General features: G+C 42.2%; 3 protein-coding genes across 11 annotated transcripts; all 3 read right to left on the bottom strand.

The window, feature by feature from the left end:
• LOC110537743 (zinc finger protein 501-like) lies at positions 1-6,742 on the bottom strand. Of its 5 annotated transcripts, none has more exons than XM_036942088.1 (4): positions 6,248-6,742; positions 3,944-4,225; positions 3,709-3,877; positions 1-3,584 (listed from the first exon to the last, which is right to left on the bottom strand). In XM_036942088.1, the coding sequence occupies exons 3-4, from the start codon at positions 3,710-3,712 to the stop codon at positions 2,137-2,139; spliced, it is 1,452 nt and encodes a 483-aa protein (XP_036797983.1). In that variant the 5' UTR covers positions 3,713-3,877; positions 3,944-4,225; positions 6,248-6,742; the 3' UTR covers positions 1-2,136. The 5 variants fall into 5 exon arrangements, with proteins under 5 accessions (XP_036797983.1, XP_036797974.1, XP_036797956.1 ...); XM_036942079.1 differs by having other exon boundaries at positions 3,709-3,852; XM_036942061.1 differs by having other exon boundaries at positions 3,765-3,852; positions 6,248-6,734.
• A 1,749-nt stretch (positions 6,743-8,491) lies between these two features.
• On the bottom strand, positions 8,492-11,021 carry LOC110537864 (multiple epidermal growth factor-like domains protein 8). The gene is made up of 2 exons (XM_021624296.2): positions 10,685-11,021; positions 8,492-9,479 (listed from the first exon to the last, which is right to left on the bottom strand). The coding sequence occupies exon 2, from the start codon at positions 9,437-9,439 to the stop codon at positions 8,978-8,980; it is 462 nt and encodes a 153-aa protein (XP_021479971.1). The 5' UTR covers positions 9,440-9,479; positions 10,685-11,021; the 3' UTR covers positions 8,492-8,977.
• A 1,717-nt stretch (positions 11,022-12,738) lies between these two features.
• On the bottom strand, positions 12,739-18,829 carry LOC110537766 (gastrula zinc finger protein XlCGF57.1). Of its 5 annotated transcripts, none has more exons than XM_021624142.2 (4): positions 18,555-18,829; positions 16,247-16,528; positions 16,068-16,155; positions 12,739-15,875 (listed from the first exon to the last, which is right to left on the bottom strand). In XM_021624142.2, exons 2-4 carry the CDS (start codon positions 16,484-16,486, stop codon positions 14,428-14,430), a joined length of 1,776 nt encoding a protein of 591 aa, XP_021479817.2. In that variant the 5' UTR covers positions 16,487-16,528; positions 18,555-18,829; the 3' UTR covers positions 12,739-14,427. The 5 variants fall into 5 exon arrangements, with proteins under 5 accessions (XP_021479817.2, XP_036798001.1, XP_036798010.1 ...); XM_036942106.1 differs by lacking the exon at positions 18,555-18,829 and adding an exon at positions 17,596-18,529; XM_036942115.1 differs by lacking the exon at positions 18,555-18,829 and adding an exon at positions 16,694-16,717.
• Between the last annotated feature and the right edge of the window lie 383 nt (positions 18,830-19,212).

Below are 19,212 nucleotides of genomic sequence, written 5' to 3'. Positions count from 1 at the left end.
ATGTAAAATAAGAATTTGTTCTTTACTGACTTGTCTAGTTAAAAGGTTAAATAATCAAAGATCACAACAAAAAAGCAATACAGGCTTCTGGACTGAAACAAATGTGGTCTCTATGTAATTAACTTTAATTAAATGGCATGTTTATAACAATAGTATCAGAGTTACCTTTACATAAATTATCCTCTTGTTCCAAATCAAGGAATATACTACAAACACAAAGCAAAGAAAACTGACGATCTTTCAGAATTTATTATCGCCTACTGATCATCAGGACAATCAGTCATGAAACCATCTGAGCAAATTAAAAAAATGAAATAAACTGGTGTTTATAACCTCTTAGACATAAGGTCCCTTGTTTGGGTGGTTCTGGTACCGGTTCCGACCCTGCGTAATGTAGGATGTGAAATCTAACACCACTTGAAGCTGGGATGTCCCTTCTACCATTTCAATCACTCTTCCAACTGTCCAACTCCTGGCTGAACCCTATATCACAGCTACTGACAAAGCACATGCCTGCAATCCTTACATCATAGCGCAGTAGGAGAGTGGTTTCATTACAGTAGCACATTCAGAGATGGATTTATAGCCAATAATCTAAAACAATTAATAGATTTTAAACAAAAAAGATTAACATGGAGAGTTCCTAACGAGTTCATGAAGGCAATCTAGAGCGCTGTGAAATTTCCACAGCGATGGGGGCAAACACTTTGATCAAGAGAAACCTGTAGAAAATATGCACGCTCTTTAACACTAAACATACAAATATGATATTTACAGTTATGAGGTGAACTCGTCATTTTATAATTTATTTATGCTATATTTAGAAAGCACATAAGTCATTTCAAGCATTATTCATACAATTTTGTTGAAAAGGAAATCCATAACATATTTGTACTGCGTACTTGAGCCCTCAAAATTGACCTCAGCCATTTAACTTCAATTTTTTGACCAGAAGTGAGATTACCTTTCTTTGAGTATGCAACATTACTAGTTATCATTTATGGCCCTCATGATAACTACTTGTAGGGATTATGTAGCTTACATTGAACTGGTTAAACATCCATAAAACAAAAGAGCAATAATATTAACAAAAGAGCTCCAAAAGTATTGGGGCAGTGAATTATGTTTTGTTATTTTGGCTCTGTACCTCCAGACTTTGAAATGATACAATGATTATTAGGTTAAAGTGTAGACAGTCAGCTTTAATTTGTATTTTTATCCATATGAACAGTTTAGAAATTACACTTTTTGAAAAGGGGGGAGGGGGGGACTGAAAGAATTGGTACAAATTCCCTGTGTGGTAAAAGTAGTCAAAAGTGTAGTATTTGGTCCCATTGTCCTAGCACATATGGATTACAACAAGGTTGTTACTCTACAAACTTGTTGGATGCTACAATGATTACGGATAGTCGTGAATAATAAGTGAGAAAGCTAGAGTACAGACACACAAGTATCATGCCCAAGACATGCTAACATCTTACCATTACAATAACAGGGGAGGTTAGCATTTTGAGGGGGTATGATATTTATGCTTCTAACTTTCACTCATTAATCACAATTCATTCAGTTTTATCCGTAATCATGGTAGCCACTAAAATAGAAGAAAACATACACTATTCTAATTTATAATAAAAGTGACAATACATTATTTACCATGAATTTCTATTGAGCACAAAATACTCTGACACACAACCAAAACAAACAGCAAACGCATCCAGTCAAGCTTAATGTAAGCATTGCATGCTGGGAATATGGGACCAAACCATTTAACCATTCCCTTAAAAATGGGGGGGAATATGTACAAAAAATCCTGTTCTTTCTAAGCGGTTCACCCGATATGGATGAAAATACCCTCAAATTAAAGCGGAGTCTGAACTTTAACCTCAGTCGTTGTATAATTTCAAATCCAAAGTGCTGCAGGAGAAACAAAACGTGTCACTGTCCCAATACATGGAGCTCACTGTGACCCAACTGGAGGATTGTTAGAACATTGCAGCGTTATCATAAACATGGGGCAAAATTTAGTTAGAATTTGATGTCACACATCGATCACTGACAAAAGAGATCAGACTCCCCTCCATTTAATTCATAAGAGTAACAGTTTCATAAAAGGTGTTATGTTAATATACATCATTATCATTTAGGTTTATGACGTCTAAGCAGGTGTTTGGAGAGGTTGGACTTGCGAGCAAAGCTGAGAAAGCAGTGGGGGCAGGAATAACGTTTCCCCTTGTGGATTTTCATGTGGCCGTTCACATGACTCTGTTCATAAAAGCTCTTCCCACACTCTTGGCAGGAGTATGGCTTTACGTCACGGTGAGTGTGGGTCCTCATGTGCAGGGTCAGAGAAGCAGAGCAGATAAAGCGTTTGTGGCATTCAGAACATTCAAATGGCCTCTCCCCAGTGTGGAGGCGCTTGTGTTTGGTTAGATCTCCAGACTGAGTGAAGCTTTTACCGCACTCGGTACAGGTGTATGGTTTCTCACCTGTGTGAGTGCGCTGGTGGTTCTTCAGGTGGTCGAGTCGGGCAAACTGCTTGTCACACACTGTGCAATGGTAAGGCCTCTCACCAGTGTGTGAGCGCAGGTGTATGTTCAGCACCCCAATCCTTATGAATTTCTGCCCACAAACCCCACAATGGTAGTTTTTCTGGTTGCTGTGGATCTTCAGATGAGTCTTCAGATAACCTTTGTCAGCAAAGTCTTTACCACAGACAGTACATTTGAAAGGTCTCTCCCCGGAGTGTGTACGCAGGTGAAGCTTCAGACTCTCCCTGTATGCAAACTTCCTGTCGCATTGGGAGCAGGAGTACTTCCTCTCACCAGAGTGAACAGTCATGTGCTTCCTGAGGAGCGACTTCTGCTTGAAAGCCTTCCCACAGTCCTGACATTTGAATGGCTTGACCCCATTGTGTATTAACAAGTGATAACGGTAAGCGCTGGTATCTGAGAAGCGCTTGCCACACTCCTTGCAGACAAAAGGCTTTTCTCCAGTGTGGATGCGCATGTGAGTGTTCAGGCTCGTAGGAGTAGTGAGGATCTTGCCACAATCTAAGCATTGGAAGCCGACTTCCTTAATGACCATCTGTTTAGCGTCCTTCGGTTTATTGCCCTCTGGTTCGTGACACCGGTGAGGCCCCAGGCCCCAGCAATTCTCAAAGCTCTTCTCACAGTCTGCGCAACTGATGTGTCCATTGGTGAGAACAACAGCCATTTTGTGCAAACTCTTGCAGTGCTTCAGCAGGCTGCCCAGGTACTTGAATCTGCGGGAGCACTGTGGGCAGGTGTGGAATTTCTCCTGTACCCTGTGGGGACGGCCAGTTCTCCGGGGAGGGGCAGGTTTCTGGGGACGGGCAGAGGGGTGGGCCTGGCGGGTGTGGATGTCTAGCTGTCGTGGTGTATGGAACATGCAGCTACAGTGGGCACAGCTGTGTGTGGGGCCGTACACTCTTTTACTCTTTGAGACTTGGCTTCTCAACATGGCCAGGTACTGCTTCTGGTGTTTGGTCTTGATGTGGTTCTCCAGGAAGTAACAGTCAGTAAAGGAGATGGTGCAGTGTGGACAAGGAAAGAACTGAGGAGAACCTGAGAGTGAGGGATAGAGGGAGAAGAGATGGGTATGATAAGAGGGGAGAAAAAAAATGGCAAATGTAATTTCTCATTCAATAGTCCTTTCCAATATTAATATGAATGTTCCAGTAACCATCACCCATTTAAACTGCACTGTTGGGAGTAGACTGGAGTATGTTAAACAGTATGTCCTGCCTCCATGGTTGTCTTCATCCTTCCTGACATCCGTCACCTCCTTCACCAAACACACTTTAATGTCTCTCAGAAGTGTCTTAACCACCACCTTATGGATTAGAAAGATACAGAAACTACAAGTATGCATTAACAATCTTGCCATAATACTAGGCACATTAGAAAACACTAATCCTACTTACCTCAGCCAACCTGGTTAGCACTACCACAGGATCCTTGTGGAGTGTACTAGAATCTGAATGAGGATTTGAACTGGTGCTCTTTGAGAGTGCTTGGGTACAATCTGGTTCATCTCTGCCGGTGGAGTCATCACCTGACTGTGGGTCATGTTCTGTTTGTGTTATACCCAGGTTTCCATGGCGTTTAGTCCCCATGGTTTTTTTGTGCAGTGGCGTAGTTTTTGAACGTTGTTTGATCTTCATCTTGTTGACTAAAGTGCCTCTAATATCCTCCTTACTGACATTCTGAGTGAAAAGAGAATTAGTTTCAGGCTGATGCTCATGAACAAAGATGAGCTAGACTAGGTCAGGAAACGCAAGGAAAACTCTTTTCATGGCACTTCGACATTTGTGTGACTTTTTCGTAGCAGGTTAGGAGACTGTGGTTAAGGTTAGGAAAAATATCTCCTTACCTGCTATGAAAATCACTGTATCGAAGTGCCATGAAAAGAGTATCCAGGACCAAAACAGCCTATACACACACAGAAACACTGCAGACTTAGGCCGCTAGGCAATGATGATTACACACAATGGCACAGGCATTTATTTTATTAAATCACTACATAATAGGCCATTAGAGACAGGATTCTATTTGAGCAAGGCATCTACATTGAACAAAAATATAAAGGCAAAAAAGTGTTGGTCCTATGTTTCATGAGCTAAAATAAAAGATCACATTTTCCATGTGTACAAAACGCTCATTTCCCAAAAAGAAATTGCACAAATGTTTGATTACATTTAGAAGACACTCTTATCCAGAGCGACTTAGTCATGAGTGCATACATTTCAGTTTTTTTTCTCCGTACTGGTCCCCTGTGGGAATTGAGCCCACAACCCTGGTGTTGAAAGCAACCTGCTCAACCAACAGACACATGGGACCATACACATGATCATTACACAGGTGCACCTTGTGCTGGGGACAATAAAAGGCCACTAAAAGGTGCAGTTTTGTCATACAACAATGCCACAGCTGTCTCAAGTTGAGGGAGTGTGATATTGGTTTCAACTGTACCGGGCAGATGGCAGGCAGACAGCGGTTTGCCGATGTCAACGTGCCCCATGGTGGCGGTGGGGTTATGGCATGGGCAGACATAAGCTACAGACAATCACAACTTCATTTTATCTTTGGCAATTTGAATGCAGAGAGATACCATGACAAGATCCTGGGGCACGTTGTAGTGCCATTCATACACCACATTCACCTCATGTTTCTGCACGGCCCCATGACATAAGGATCTGTACACAATTCCTAGAAGCTGAAAATGTCCCAGTTCTTCCATATCCTGAATACTCACCAGACATGTCACCCAATGAGCCTGTTTTGGGATGATCTGGATCGTTGTATATGACAGTGTGTTCCAGTTCCAGCCAATATCCAGCAACGTCACACAGCCATTGAAGACGAGTGGGACAACATTCCACAGGCCACAATCAACAGCCTGATCAACTATACGAAGGTGGTGTGTCGCACTGGCTCTGATACACCTTTTTTGTATGTATCTGACCAGACAAATATCTGTATTCCCAGTCAAGCAAAAAATCGATTAGAGCCCAAATAATTTATTTCAATTGACCGATTTCCTTATAACTCAGTCAAATCTTCGAAATGGTTGCATGTTCAGTGCATTTTCTTAATACACACAGCTTTGCATAGTTAATTGTTTAATTCCAGCGTTCACTTCCAGCATTTTAATCAATTCTTAATTTCCTGAATTAACGTCTTATCAATTACACACTAAGGTTTATTTTGCCATATAATGCCGATTAAAATGTTCTGTAGTTATTACGACCGTTTTTACTGACGATAAAAACGCCAGTAAGTCATCACTGAATAATTTAAACTCAACAAATCAAAACATTAAAGTGTTTAACTTGAATTGTTTACCTAGTGTAAACAACTCATTTAGACCTGGCGTTTATTTGAAACAGGCGTATATTTGCTGACGTGTGCCGTTGCTCAGTTATTAAAGAGACGGGCAGCTATTTCAAACGGCGTTTAATTGAAGTTACGGTTAAAGCTGTCTAGAATCTAGCTAGAAGATGGAATTTTTTGTTGAAAACGGCGAGTTAGCTACAAAAACACATCACGTGGCGTGGTTTTGGTGAAACTTGGATAAACCAAATTACGCAGCTTCCTACTTAGCTTATTTAGCTACAATTGACAACGGTCACCCACCTAACGTTCGACTTTGTTATAAAGATATCAACGATGTGAGTAAACATTTGTTTCCTACACAAAACATTCACGGGCAAAACAACTTCACTTACCTTCTTCGATTCAAACCAAACACAGTGACCGGAAGAACTCTGTTTGCACTTCCTCGGCGTGGGTGTAGATTGACCAATCAGGTAATCATGTAGAAAGATTGTCTGCTGATTGATGAGGATTTTAAAAGAGACACTCGAAGAAAAGTGTGGGTACCTACTGACCTGAAAACAATGAGCCAATATATTCTAAATCTGACCCTTAACCTAATTGTAACCAATTCTGAAATTAAATAACCTATCGGTTTGCACTGCAGGCTAGCAGTGTCCATTATAGGGTGCGTTCGTATTGCACTCTGGAGGGCGTATCTAAATTCAGAATATTTGTTTATTTTTTTGTTAAATTTAACCCCTTTTACTTGCCCTAGCAGAGCTGGTTATGCGGTTTTCATGTTATCCAGAGCGTTGGTGACTGTAACTGTGCTGCTGGCAACAACTGAATTAAGCTTTTTTTTTGCCGTTGTTTGCTGACACCGGCCCTATTCAACCGGTGTTGAGCGTCCGTAAATTCATCAGTTATAGAGCGAATTTTCGAACGCCTTTATAAAAAAGAAAAAAATAAGCCTATAGTCATCTCCCACTGATGACGTACAGGATAAAATGGTCTTCAACCAAAGAATTTGCCGCTTATTGTTTGTAATCTATGTATGCTTGTGTTCCCTCATGTGCTTTATGTATTGATTTGTTAATAAAAAATACAATTTTAAAATAAAATCAAACAAATAATTTGACGCTATTTAAATGACGTGTCGAAATGACATGAATTGCATAAAATTAGTCCACCTCAACCGATGTCTCTCTTATTCTATGCACAAGAAACATGCACAAGAAAACCAGAGGTGTGTCATCTTTCCTGGACTTTTAATATTGTCACCTAACACTCATTACCAGGACAAAGAGTCTGCCAGGCAACCATCTTCTGTACATCACTGTTCCCTAATTTAAAAAAAACGAGTAAATAAAAAATGTAAAAAATAAAAAGGGTAAAAAAAAACACGTAAACTAACAAACAAATACAAGAACAATGTAACCAGTCTAATAATGCTTGTGCTATAATGCTACTCGAAGGTAGCTGAAGATAGTGCTTCAATTTTCCTTAATTAGGAGCAATGCTACTAAACAAGAAAGCTGTTATTTTTGTTATATATTTGATTAAATACATGTAAATGAGAAATCTATCTGAATTACCAATCATTTTGTAGTCTAATGGTTGTTTTGTGTAGTGTATCCAGTAGCACCATTCAGATTGTTCCAAAATAATGGGGGGATTCATCTTGTAGTGAGTGAGTCATGAGAAACCGAAGAAAATGTCCTTCTTAAGAGTGCAAAAAACATGTAACAAAAATGTAACACACCCTCCTTGAAAATAAAACACCTTTTTCATTAATGTTATCTTTCACCAGGAAGATGGAGCGTTGCACATATCTTGTCGCTTTCCTTTGTCTCCATTATAATCTGACATCATTTCCATACAATTTGTTGTTCCACATAATGTAATTGCTTTCTTGTTCCATTTGTCACAAGACAAATCACAAAAAATAATTAAGTTCTAATCAAAGCTCTCACTGGCTGATAAAATCATCCAATCGAGAGCCAAAATAAAAAAAAGGCATATAAGTTAACATACAGTTCATATCAAATAACTGAAATAAAAAAAACTAAACAAGTGTGTTATGTTATCCACTCATAAAATGGCTACAGGGACAGAAGTCTGATAACCTAGTTAAATCCTTCATTTGTAACAAAATCTATTTAAAACAGACATCAAATGTGTCAAAAGTTTTGCTTTGCTAAATATGTTCCCCATAAGCCTCACAATAGGAAATGATACACAACAGGATTGTTAAGTGTAGGCCTGCGAGTTCACAAATGCAGAAGAACTGGAGACAGACGAGTAGAGAAACAAATACAACAGCAACCGATAAAGAACCATGTAACAGGTCCTGTGAATGAACATGTACAAATATATACTTCGGGTTTTGAGTTAATAAACAGACACGTAGCTTAAAAGCCTGCCACATATGAACTTATAATTAATTTCACTCATCATTACTGCCATGATATAAAAAAAACATCTGGCAAACAAGCATCACTTTCTTTATTCCTATCCTGTCAATTCGATGTTGCACATCCTGGCGGACTAAGCCTTCCATCTCTTGTTTTTAATGGTAATGTTTGATTGCTACTTTCTGGGGTATGAAGCACATGTTCACCCCCCCCCCCCCCCTCTCTACATAGCCATGGTGGTGAGGTGCTGATGCCCTAGCAGGACTTTGCGCCCCCTCCCGCCCCGGGGTGGCCCCCTCAAATGCCGTGACCACAGTACTCCTGGAGGTTTTGCCGTAGTGTGACCAGGGCGGACCCCAGGCAGGCGCGGTTAGGGGCCAGGATGCCCCCCGGCAGCTGGATGAGGACGGTGGCCACCTCGGTCATGCCGTCGTCCGTGGGCTCCAGGGTGATGGGCCCCACCTTGAAGGTGGAGTAGGAGAAGCCCATGAGCTGGGACAGGAAGGGGTCGGAGCAGCAGAAGTGCTGGTAGCCACTGTGGGAGGATGGGTGGTGGTGGGGGTGCGAGGCCGTGGTGTTGGTGGGGACATACTGGTGGGTGTTGAGGTAATGCAGGGGCAGGTGTTGCCCACTGTTGCCCCCTCCACCCAGGGTAAGGTGGTGGTGGTGGATGGTGAGGCCTGCGCCTGACTCGTGTTTGTAGGAGACGGCTCCAGCACACCCCCTCTAACCAACTACAATGCCCCCCAGCCTGCCTTGCCAACGACAATGCCCCTCTGTGGAGGGCAGGTAGATGAGCTGGGGCTCCTCTGGCTCCAAATAGACAGTGAGCTTGGCGAAGGGCCTGGATGCCATCTTGGTCATTTCCTGGATATGATGCCTCTGCTCTCGGCGGAAGTCCATGAACTGCTTGATCTTCCGAAGGAGGACACAGACGGAGAGGAAGAAGCAGGAGAAGAAAACAGAGAAGACAATGAACAGGTCGATGTGAGCCTGGTCCAGGCGGAGGAAGAGCAGGCCCTGGGACTCGCCCCGTCTCTCCTCGGTGCCTACACCACGCAGGGCAATGTAGAAGCGGCTGGACTTCAGGGAGTGGACCTCATGGGCGAAGGTGATGACCACGCTGTCAGGGGGTTGACGCAAAACACTCATTGTCCACGTTGAACTGCCGGTAGCACTGGTGCTCATTTACTGGTGTGCCATTGAAGGAGTCTTTGCACTTGGCGCACTGCGTGGAGGATTCCAGAGAGGGAGAAGAAACAAGAAATACAAGTGCAAGAGAAATGCAGTTAAATGACATCCAAGATGGTATACCGATTCCTACACAGTGCGTGTCTAGCTTGCACATAAATCTCTTTAATTACTTGTTGCTTTATTTCTTATTCTTATCCGTATTTTTTTAAACTGCATTGTTGGTTTGGAGCTCGTAAGTAAACATTTCACTATAAGGTGAACACAGTGAGAAGTGTAAGCCCCTGTATTTGGGGTTGGCAAGGGGATATGCCGAACCTTTCGGGAGTTCTGCAGGGGGAACAGCGCAGTGTGTCTGTCCCGGGACGAACACAAGAGGGCGCTAGACCACCACAAGACCACCCTTTGGACCCAGACAGCATAATTAACTCACTGTCTGTTTTAGTTCATTTTTTGTTCTTTCCATCTTGCTTTGAGTTTATTATTAATCACACCTGTTGTATTCGGAGCATGTGATTAATAATAAACTCAAAGCAAGATGGAAAGAACATATACATGAACTAAAACAGACAGTGAGTCACTTTCCAAACAGAGTAGCAGCAGCTTGCATGTGAGTGGGTGTGTAGAGTCAGTATAAATGTATGTGCATATAATGTGTGAGTGAGCAGATGATGGAGTGAGTGTTTGTGTGTGTGTGTTGGAGTGACAGTGTGTGAGTGTGTAGGGCCCTGTGAGTGTGCATAGAGAGAGTGCAAATATTGAAATGAAAGGTCAATAAATATACAAGACAAACTCAGTCTGTGTAGTTATTTTGTTAGCTAATTATCAGTCTTATTGTTTGGGGATAGAAGCTGTTGAAGAGCCTGTTGGTGTCAGACTTGATGCCTTCCTTCCACACCTACTAATATAGATGTCCTGGATGGCAGGGAGGTTGGCCCCAGTGATGTACTGGGCTGTCCCAAAACCCTCTGTAGCGCCATAAGATCGAGGTCGGTGCTATTGCCATACCAAGCAATGATGTAGCCAGTCAATATGCTCTCAATGATACAGCTGTAGAACCTTTTCAGGATACTATGTATGTATACCAACTGAATATATAGCCGTGTTTGCAGGACAGGTGGAGTGGTAGTACTGACGATTGTGATGATGTAATGATGATGAGGTTGTGTGTGTATTGCTGCTGAGGTATCCAAGTGCTGCTACTTCTGCCGTTAATGATGATTGTGATGTGTGGCTTCCTACCGGCTGAGAACGTAGCCCTGCTTGCAGGTGCAGTGGTATCCCTGGGTCAGGTCATGGCAGTCCTGGGTGACGTTACAGTGGTGGTGGCCGTTGGCACACTCATCCTCCTCTGGGCAGTGGAGGAAGGACCAGCTGCTGTTTCTCTGGGGACACACTCACTCACTCACACCTGACACATGCACGCACGCACACACACACAGGGGAAAGTGAGGAGAAGAGGTAACTTGAAATAGTTATTGGGAGTAGAGAATATAACCCTAAATGATGGACAATGAAGTTATATTCTATAAAGCGCTTATATTTTATCAATATATATACACTACCGGCAAAACGTTTTAGAACACATACTCATTTAAGGGTTTTTCTTTCATTTTTACTATTTTCTACATTGTAGAATAATAGTTTAGACATCAAAACTATGAAATAACACATATGGAATCATGTAGAAACCAAAGCAATCTGTGATCCAACTCAACCCAAACCATCTCTATTTGGTTGAGGTCGGGGGATTCGGGGGATCCTTCTTAGTAAAATTGCCCTTATACAGCCTGGAGTTGTGTTGGGTCATTGTCCTGTTGAAAAACAAATGATAGTCCCACCAAGCCCAAATAGCCATGCTGGTTAAATGTGCCTTGAATTCTAAATAAATCAAGACAGTCACCAGCAAAGCACCCCCACACCATAACACCTCCATGCTTTAATGTGGGAAATACAGATGCGGAGATCATCCGTTCACCCACACCACGTCTCACAAAGACACAGCGGTTGGAACCAAAAATCTCCAATTTGGACTGCAGACCAAAGGACAAATTTCCACCGGTCTAACGTCCATTGCTCGTGTTTCTTATCTCAAGCAAGTCTCTTCTTATTATTGGTGTCCTTTAGTAGTGGTTTAGTTACAGCAATTCAACCATGAAGTCCTGATTCACACAGTCGCCTCTGAACAGTTGATGTTGAGATGTGTCTGCTACTTGAACTCTGTGTAGCATTTATTTGGGCTGCAAGTTCTGAGGCTGGTAACTCTAATGAACTTATCCTCTGCAGCAGAGGTAACTCTGGGTCTTCCTTTCCTGTGGCGGTCCTCATGAGAGCCAGTTTCATCATAGCGCTTGATGGTTTTTGCGACTGCACTTGAAACTTTCAAAGTTCTTGAAATGTTCCTTATTGACTGACCTTCATGTCTTAAAGTAATGATGAGCTGTTCTTGCCATAATATGGATTTGGTCTTTTACCAAATAGGGCTTTCCTCTGTATACCCCCCATACCTTGTCACAACATAACTGATTGGCTCAAATGCATTAAGGAAAGAAATTCCACAAATTAACTTTTAAGGCACACCAGTTAATTGAAATGCATTCCAGGTGACCATCTCATAAATCTGGTTGAGAGAATGGCAAGAGTGTGCAAAGCTGTTATCAAAGCAATTTGAAGAATCTCAAATATAAAATGTGTTTAACACTTTTTTGGTTACTACACGATTCCTTGTGTTATTTCAGTTGTCTTCACTATTACTCTACAATGTAGAAAAAAGTAAAAATAAAGAAAAAGCCTTGAATAGGTGTTCTAAAACTGACACACACACAGTGGACGAGGATCTATTATTCGATCTTAATCTATATTCTAAAGGTCTATTCAATTCTGTTCCCTTTACCGTCGAAGGCCTCGCCGCTGGCAGCACACCAGGGCCAGGCAATGCAGAGAGCACTGGGTGAGCAGGTGTTTTCCTAAACTGCTGCCCTTCATGAATATTTTGCCACACTCCTTGCATTCGTAAGGTTTCTCTCCGGTGTGGGACATGCGCATGTGAGTGTTCAGGCTCATAGTTGTGAGGATCTTGCCACTCGGAGCAATGGAAGCCGACTTCCAGACATATCACAGGCTTAGTGTCCTTAGGTTTATTGCCCTCTGGTTCATGACACCGGCCCCAGTCCCCAAAAATTCAGGTACAGGAATCTGCGGGCACACTGCACACTTATCCATTTTAGAGCAAGGTTGTGACGTAACAAAATTCTTTCCTCTTCTTCCAAAAATACAGTACAAAGCAACAACAAAACTGACAATAATCTTTCAGAATTTATTATCACCTACTGATCACCAGGTCAATCATTCATGAAACCATCTTCTGTACATACATTCTTAATTTTTATACAGAGCAAATAAAACATTTTTTTGTGTGTGTTTATAACCTCTTAGACATAAGGTCCCTTGTTTGGGGGACCTGGGTGGTTCTGGTACCGGTTCCGACCCTGCGTAATGTAGGATGTGAAATCTAACACCACTTGAAGCTGGGATGTCCCTTCTACCATTTCAATCAGTCTTCCAACTGTCCAACGTCTGGCTGAACCCTATATCACAGCTACTGACAAAGCACATGGAAGATGATATCTCAGTGTCATTTTATAATTTAAGTAATATTTAGAAAGAATAAACACTTCACAGCCCTATTCATACAATTTTGTCAAATAAAATTGTATCATTTGTACTGTGTGTACTTGAGCTAGTATCCTCAATAGTGACCTCAACAATCTATACCTATTTTTTTACCGGAAGTGAGATTTAAAACCTTTGAGTATGCAACATTACTAGTTATCATTTATGGCCCTCGTGATAACTACTTTTAAGGATTATGTAGCTTACATTGAACTGGTTAAACATCCATAAAACAAAAGAGCAATAATATTAACAAAAGAGCTCCAAAAGTATTGGGGCAGTGAATTATGTTTTGTTCTTTTGGCTCTGTACCTCCAGACTTTGAAATGATACAATGATTATTAGGTTAAAGTGTAGACAGTCAGCTTTAATTTGTATTTTTATCCATATGAACAGTTTAGAAATTACACTTTTTGAAAAGGGGGGGGGGGGGGGGGGGGGGGGGGGGGGGGGGGACTGAAAGAATTGGTACAAATTCCGTGTGGTAAAAGTAGTCAAAAGTGTAGTATTTGGTCCCATTGTCCTAGCACATATTGATTACAACAAGGTTGTTACTCTACAAACTTGTTGGATGCTACAATGATTACGGATAGTCGTGAATAATAAGTGAGAAAGCTAGAGTACAGACGCACAAGTATCATGCCCAAGACATGCTAACATCTTACCATTACAATAACAGGGGAGGTTAGCATTTTGAGGGGGTATGATATTTATGCTTCTAACTTTCACTCATTAATCACAATTCATTCAGTTTTATCCGTAATCATGGTAGCCACTAAAATAGAAGAAAACATACACTATTCTAATTTATAATAAAAGTGACAATACATTATTTACCATGAATTTCTATTGAGCACAAAATACTCTGACACACAACCAAAACAAACAGCAAACGCATCCAGTCAAGCTTAACGTAAGCATTGCATGCTGGGAATATGGGACCAAACCATTCCCTTAAAAATGGGGGGGAATATGTACAAAAAAATCCTGTTCTTTCTAAGCGGTTCACCCGATATGGATGAAAATACCCTCAAATTAAAGCGGAGTCTGAACTTTAACCTCAGTCGTTGTATAATTTCAAATCCAAAGTGCTGCAGGAGAAACAAAACGTGTCACTGTCCCAATACATGGAGCTCACTGTGACCCAACTGGAGGATTGTTAGAACATTGCAGCATTATCATAAACATGGGGCAAAATTTAGTTAGAATTTGATGTCACACATCGATCACTGACAAAAGAGATCAGACTCCCCTCCATTTAATTCATAAGAGTAACAGTTTCATAAAAGGTGTTATGTTAATATACATCATTATCATTTAGGTTTATGACGTCTAAGCAGGTGTTTGGAGAGGTTGGACTTGCGAGCAAAGCTGAGAAAGCAGTGGGGGCAGGAATAACGTTTCCCCTTGTGGATTTTCATGTGGCCGTTCACATGACTCTGTTCATAAAAGCTCTTCCCACACTCTTGGCAGGAGTATGGCTTTACGTCACGGTGAGTGTGGGTCCTCATGTGCAGGGTCAGAGAAGCAGAGCAGATAAAGCGTTTGTGGCATTCAGAACATTCAAATGGCCTCTCCCCAGTGTGGAGGCGCTTGTGTTTGGTTAGATCTCCAGACTGAGTGAAGCTTTTACCGCACTCGGTACAGGTGTATGGTTTCTCACCTGTGTGAGTGCGCTGGTGGTTCTTCAGGTGGTCGAGTCGGGCAAACTGCTTGTCACACACTGTGCAATGGTAAGGCCTCTCACCGGTGTGTGAGCGCAGGTGTACGTTCAGCACCCCAATCCTTATGAATTTCTGCCCACAAACCCCACAATGGTAGTTTTTCTGGTTGTTGTGGATCTTCAGATGCATCTTCAGATAACCTTTGTCAGCAAAGTCTTTACCACAGACAGTACATTTGAAAGGTCTCGCCCCGGAGTGTGTGCGCAGGTGAAGCTTCAGACTCTCCCTGTATGCAAACTGCCTGTCGCATTGGGAGCAGGAGTACTTCCTCTCACCAGAGTGAACAGTCATGTGCTTCCTGAGGAGGTACTTCTGCTTGAAAGCCTTCCCACAGTCCTGACATTTGAATGGAATGACCCCATTGTGTATTAACAAGTGATAATGGTAAGCGCCTGTACCTGAGAAGCGCTTGCCACACTCTTTGCAGACAAAAGGCTTTTCTCCAGTGTGGATGCGCATGTGATTGTTCAGGCTCGTAGGAGTAGTGAGGATCTTGCCACAATCTAAGCATTGGAAGCCGACTTCCTTAATGACCATCTGTTTAGCGTCCTTCGGTTTATTGCCCTCTGGTTCGTGACACCGGTGAGGCCCCAGGCCCCAGCAATTCTCAAAGCTCTTCTCACAGTCTGCGCAACTGATGTGTCCATTGGTGAGAACAACAGCCATTTTGTGCAAACTCTTGCAGTGCTTCAGCAGGCTGCCCAGGTACTTGAATCTGCGGGAGCACTGTGGGCAGGTGTGGAATTTCTCCTGTACCCTGTGGGGACGGCCAGTTCTCCGGGGAGGGGCAGGTTTCTGGGGACGGGCAGAGGGGTGGGCCTGGCGGGTGTGGATGTCTAGCTGTCGTGGTGTATGGAACATGCAGCTACAGTGGGCACAGCTGTGTGTGGGGCCGTACACTCTTTTACTCTTTGAGACTTGGCTTCTCAACATGGCCAGGTACTGCTTCTGGTGTTTGGTCTTGATGTGGTTCTCCAGGAAGTAACAGTCAGTAAAGGAGATGGTGCAGTGTGGACAGGGAAAGAACTGAGGAGAACCTGAGAGTGAGGGATAGAGTGAGGGATAGAGTGAGAAGAGATGGGTATGATAAGAGGGGAGAAAAAAAATGGCAAATGTAATTTCTCATTCAATAGTCCTTGCCAATATTAATATGAATGTTCCAGTAACCATCACCCATTTAAACTGCACTGTTGGGAGTAGACTGGAGTATGTTAAACAGTATGTCCTGCCTCCATGGTTGTCTTCATCCTTCCTGACATCCGTCACCTCCTTCACCAAACACACTTTAATGTCTCTCAGAAGTGTCTTAACCACCACCTTATGGATTAGAAAGATACAGAAACTACAAGTATGCATTAACAATCTTGCCATAATACTAGGCACATTAGAAAACACTAATCCTACTTACCTCAGCCAACCTGGTTAGCACTACCACAGGATCCTTGTGGAGTGTACTAGAATCTGAATGATGATTTGAACTGGTGCTCTTTGAGAGTGCTTGGGTACAATCTGGTTCATCTCTGCCGGTGGAGTCATCACCTGACTGTGGGTCATGTTCTGTTTGTGTTATACCCAGGTTTCCATGGCGTTTAGTCCCCATGGTTTTTTTGTGCAGTGGCGTAGTTTTTGAACGTTGTTTGATCTTCATCTTGTTGACTAAAGTGCCTCTAATATCCTCCTTACTGACATTCTGAGTGAAAAGAGAAGCAGTTTCAGGCTGATGCTCATGAACAAAGATGAGCTAGACTAGGTCAGGAAACGCAAGGGAAACTCTTTTCATGGCACTCCGACATTTGTGTGACTTTTTCGTAGCAGGTTAGGAGACTGTGGTTAAGGTTAGGAAAAATCTCCTTACCTGCTATGAAAATCACTGTATCGAAGTGCCATGAAAAGAGTATCCAGGACCAAAACAGCCTATACACACACAAACACTGCAGACTTAGGCCGCTAGGCAATGATGATTACACACAATGGCACAGGCATTTATTTTATTAAATCACTACATAATAGGCCATTAGAGACAGGATTCTATTTGAGCAAGGCATCTACATTGAACAAAAATATAAAGGCAAAAAAGTGTTGGTCCTATGTTTCATGAGCTAAAATAAAAGATCACATTTTCCATGTGTACAAAATACTCATTTCCCAAAAAGAAATTGCACAAATGTTTGATTACATTTAGCAGACACTCTTATCCAGAGCGACTTAGTCATGAGTGCATACATTTCCGTTTTTTTCCCTCCGTACTGGTCCCCTGTGGGAATTGAGCCCACAACCCTGGTGTTGAAAGCAACCTGCTCAACCAACAGACACATGGGACCATACACATGATCATTACACAGGTGCACCTTGTGCTGGGGACAATAAAAGGCCACTAAAAGGTGCAGTTTTGTCATACAACAATGCCACAGGTGTCTCAAGTTGAGGGAGTGTGATATTGGTTTCAACTGTACCGGGCAGATGGCAGGCAGACAGCCTGTACGGTGTGTGGGTGAGCGGTTTGCCGATGTCAACGTGCCCCATGGTGGCGGTGGGGTTATGGCATGGGCAGACATAAGCTACAGACAATCACAACTTCATTTTATCTTTGGCAATTTGAATGCAGAGAGATACCATGACAAGATCCTGGGGCACGTTGTAGTGCCATTCATACACCACATTCACCTCATATTTCTGCACCGCCCCATGACATAAGGATCTGTACACAATTCCTAGAAGCTGAAAATGTCCCAGTTCTTCCATATCCTGAATACTCACCAGACATGTCACCCAATGAGCCTGTTTTGGGATGATCTGGATCGTTGTATATGACAGTGTGTTCCAGTTCCAGCCAATATCCAGCAATGTCACACAGCCATTGAAGACGAGTGGGACAACATTCCACAGGCCACAATCAACAGCCTGATCAACTATACGAAGGTGGTGTGTCGCACTGGCTCTGATACACCTTTTTTGTATGTATCTGACCAGACAAAGATCTGTATTCCCAGTCAAGCAAAAGTCGATTAGAGCCCAATTAATTTATTTCAATTGACCGATTTCCTTATAACTCAGTCAAATCTTCGAAATGGTTGCATGTTCAGTGTATTTTCTTAATACACACAGCTTTGCATAGTTAATTGTTTAATTCCAGCGTTCAGTTCCAGAATTTTCTGAACTAACGTCTTATCACTTACACACTAAGGTTTATTTTGCCATATAATGCCGATTAAAATGTTCTGTAGTTATTACGACCGTTTTTACTGACGATAAAAACGCCAGTAAGTCATCACTGAATAATTTAAACTCAACAAATCAAAACATTAAAGTGTTTAACTTGAATTGTTTACCTAGTGTAAACAACTCATTTAGACCTGGCGTTTATTTGAAACAGGCGTATATTTGCTGACATGTGTGCCGTTGCTCAGTTATTAAAGAGAGACAGGCAGCTATTTCAAACGGCGTTTAATTGAAGTTACGGTTAAAGCTGTCTAGAATCTAGCTAGAAGATGGAATTTTTTGTTGGAAACGGCGAGTTAGCTACAAAAACACATCACGTGGCGTGGTTTTGGTGAAACTTGGATAAACCAAATTACGCAGCTTCCTACTTAGCTTATTTAGCTACAATTGACAACGGTCACCCACCTAACGTTCGACTTTGTTATAAAGATATCAACGACGTGAGTAAACATTTGTTATCTACACAAAACATTCACGGGCAAAACAACTTCACTTACCTTCTTCGATTCAAACCAAACACAGTGACCGGAAGAACTCTGTTTGCACTTCCTCGGCGTGGGTGTAGATTGACCAATCAGGTAATCATGTAGAAAGATTGTCTGCTGATTGATGAGGATTTTAAAAGAGACACTCGAAGAAAAGTGTGGGTACCTACTGACCTGAAAACAATGAGCCAATATATTCTAAATCTGACCCTTAACCTAATTGTAACCAATTCTGAAATTAAATAACCTATCGGTTTGCACTGCAGGCCAGCAGTGTCCATTATAGGGTGCGTTCGTGTTGCACTCTGGAGGGCGTATCTAAATTCAGAATATTTGTATATTATTTAACTGTCATATTGCCCTTTAGTAAATTCAGAGCTTTTCGCTGTCGGAGCGCGTGCTGGAGGCTCTGGCCGAGGAGTAGGGTTGATCCGAGCCTTCTGACCCCAAATTAACTGGATAAAAATTAACTGGATAAATAGATAACACCGCACTCTGGCCATTTTACTTGCTCTAGCAGTGCTGGTTATGCGTTTTTCATGTTATCCAGAGCGTTGGTGACTATAACTGTGCTGCTGGCAACAATTGAATTAAGCTTTTTTGCCGTTTGCTGACACCAGCCCTATTCAACCGGTGTTGAGCGTTCGTAAATTAATCAGTTATTCTGCGC

Source organism: Oncorhynchus mykiss, chromosome 2, assembly GCF_013265735.2.
Source record: "Oncorhynchus mykiss isolate Arlee chromosome 2, USDA_OmykA_1.1, whole genome shotgun sequence".
Taxonomy (NCBI): domain Eukaryota; kingdom Metazoa; phylum Chordata; class Actinopteri; order Salmoniformes; family Salmonidae; genus Oncorhynchus; species Oncorhynchus mykiss.
This window is presented reverse-complemented; position numbering and strand designations above follow the sequence as displayed.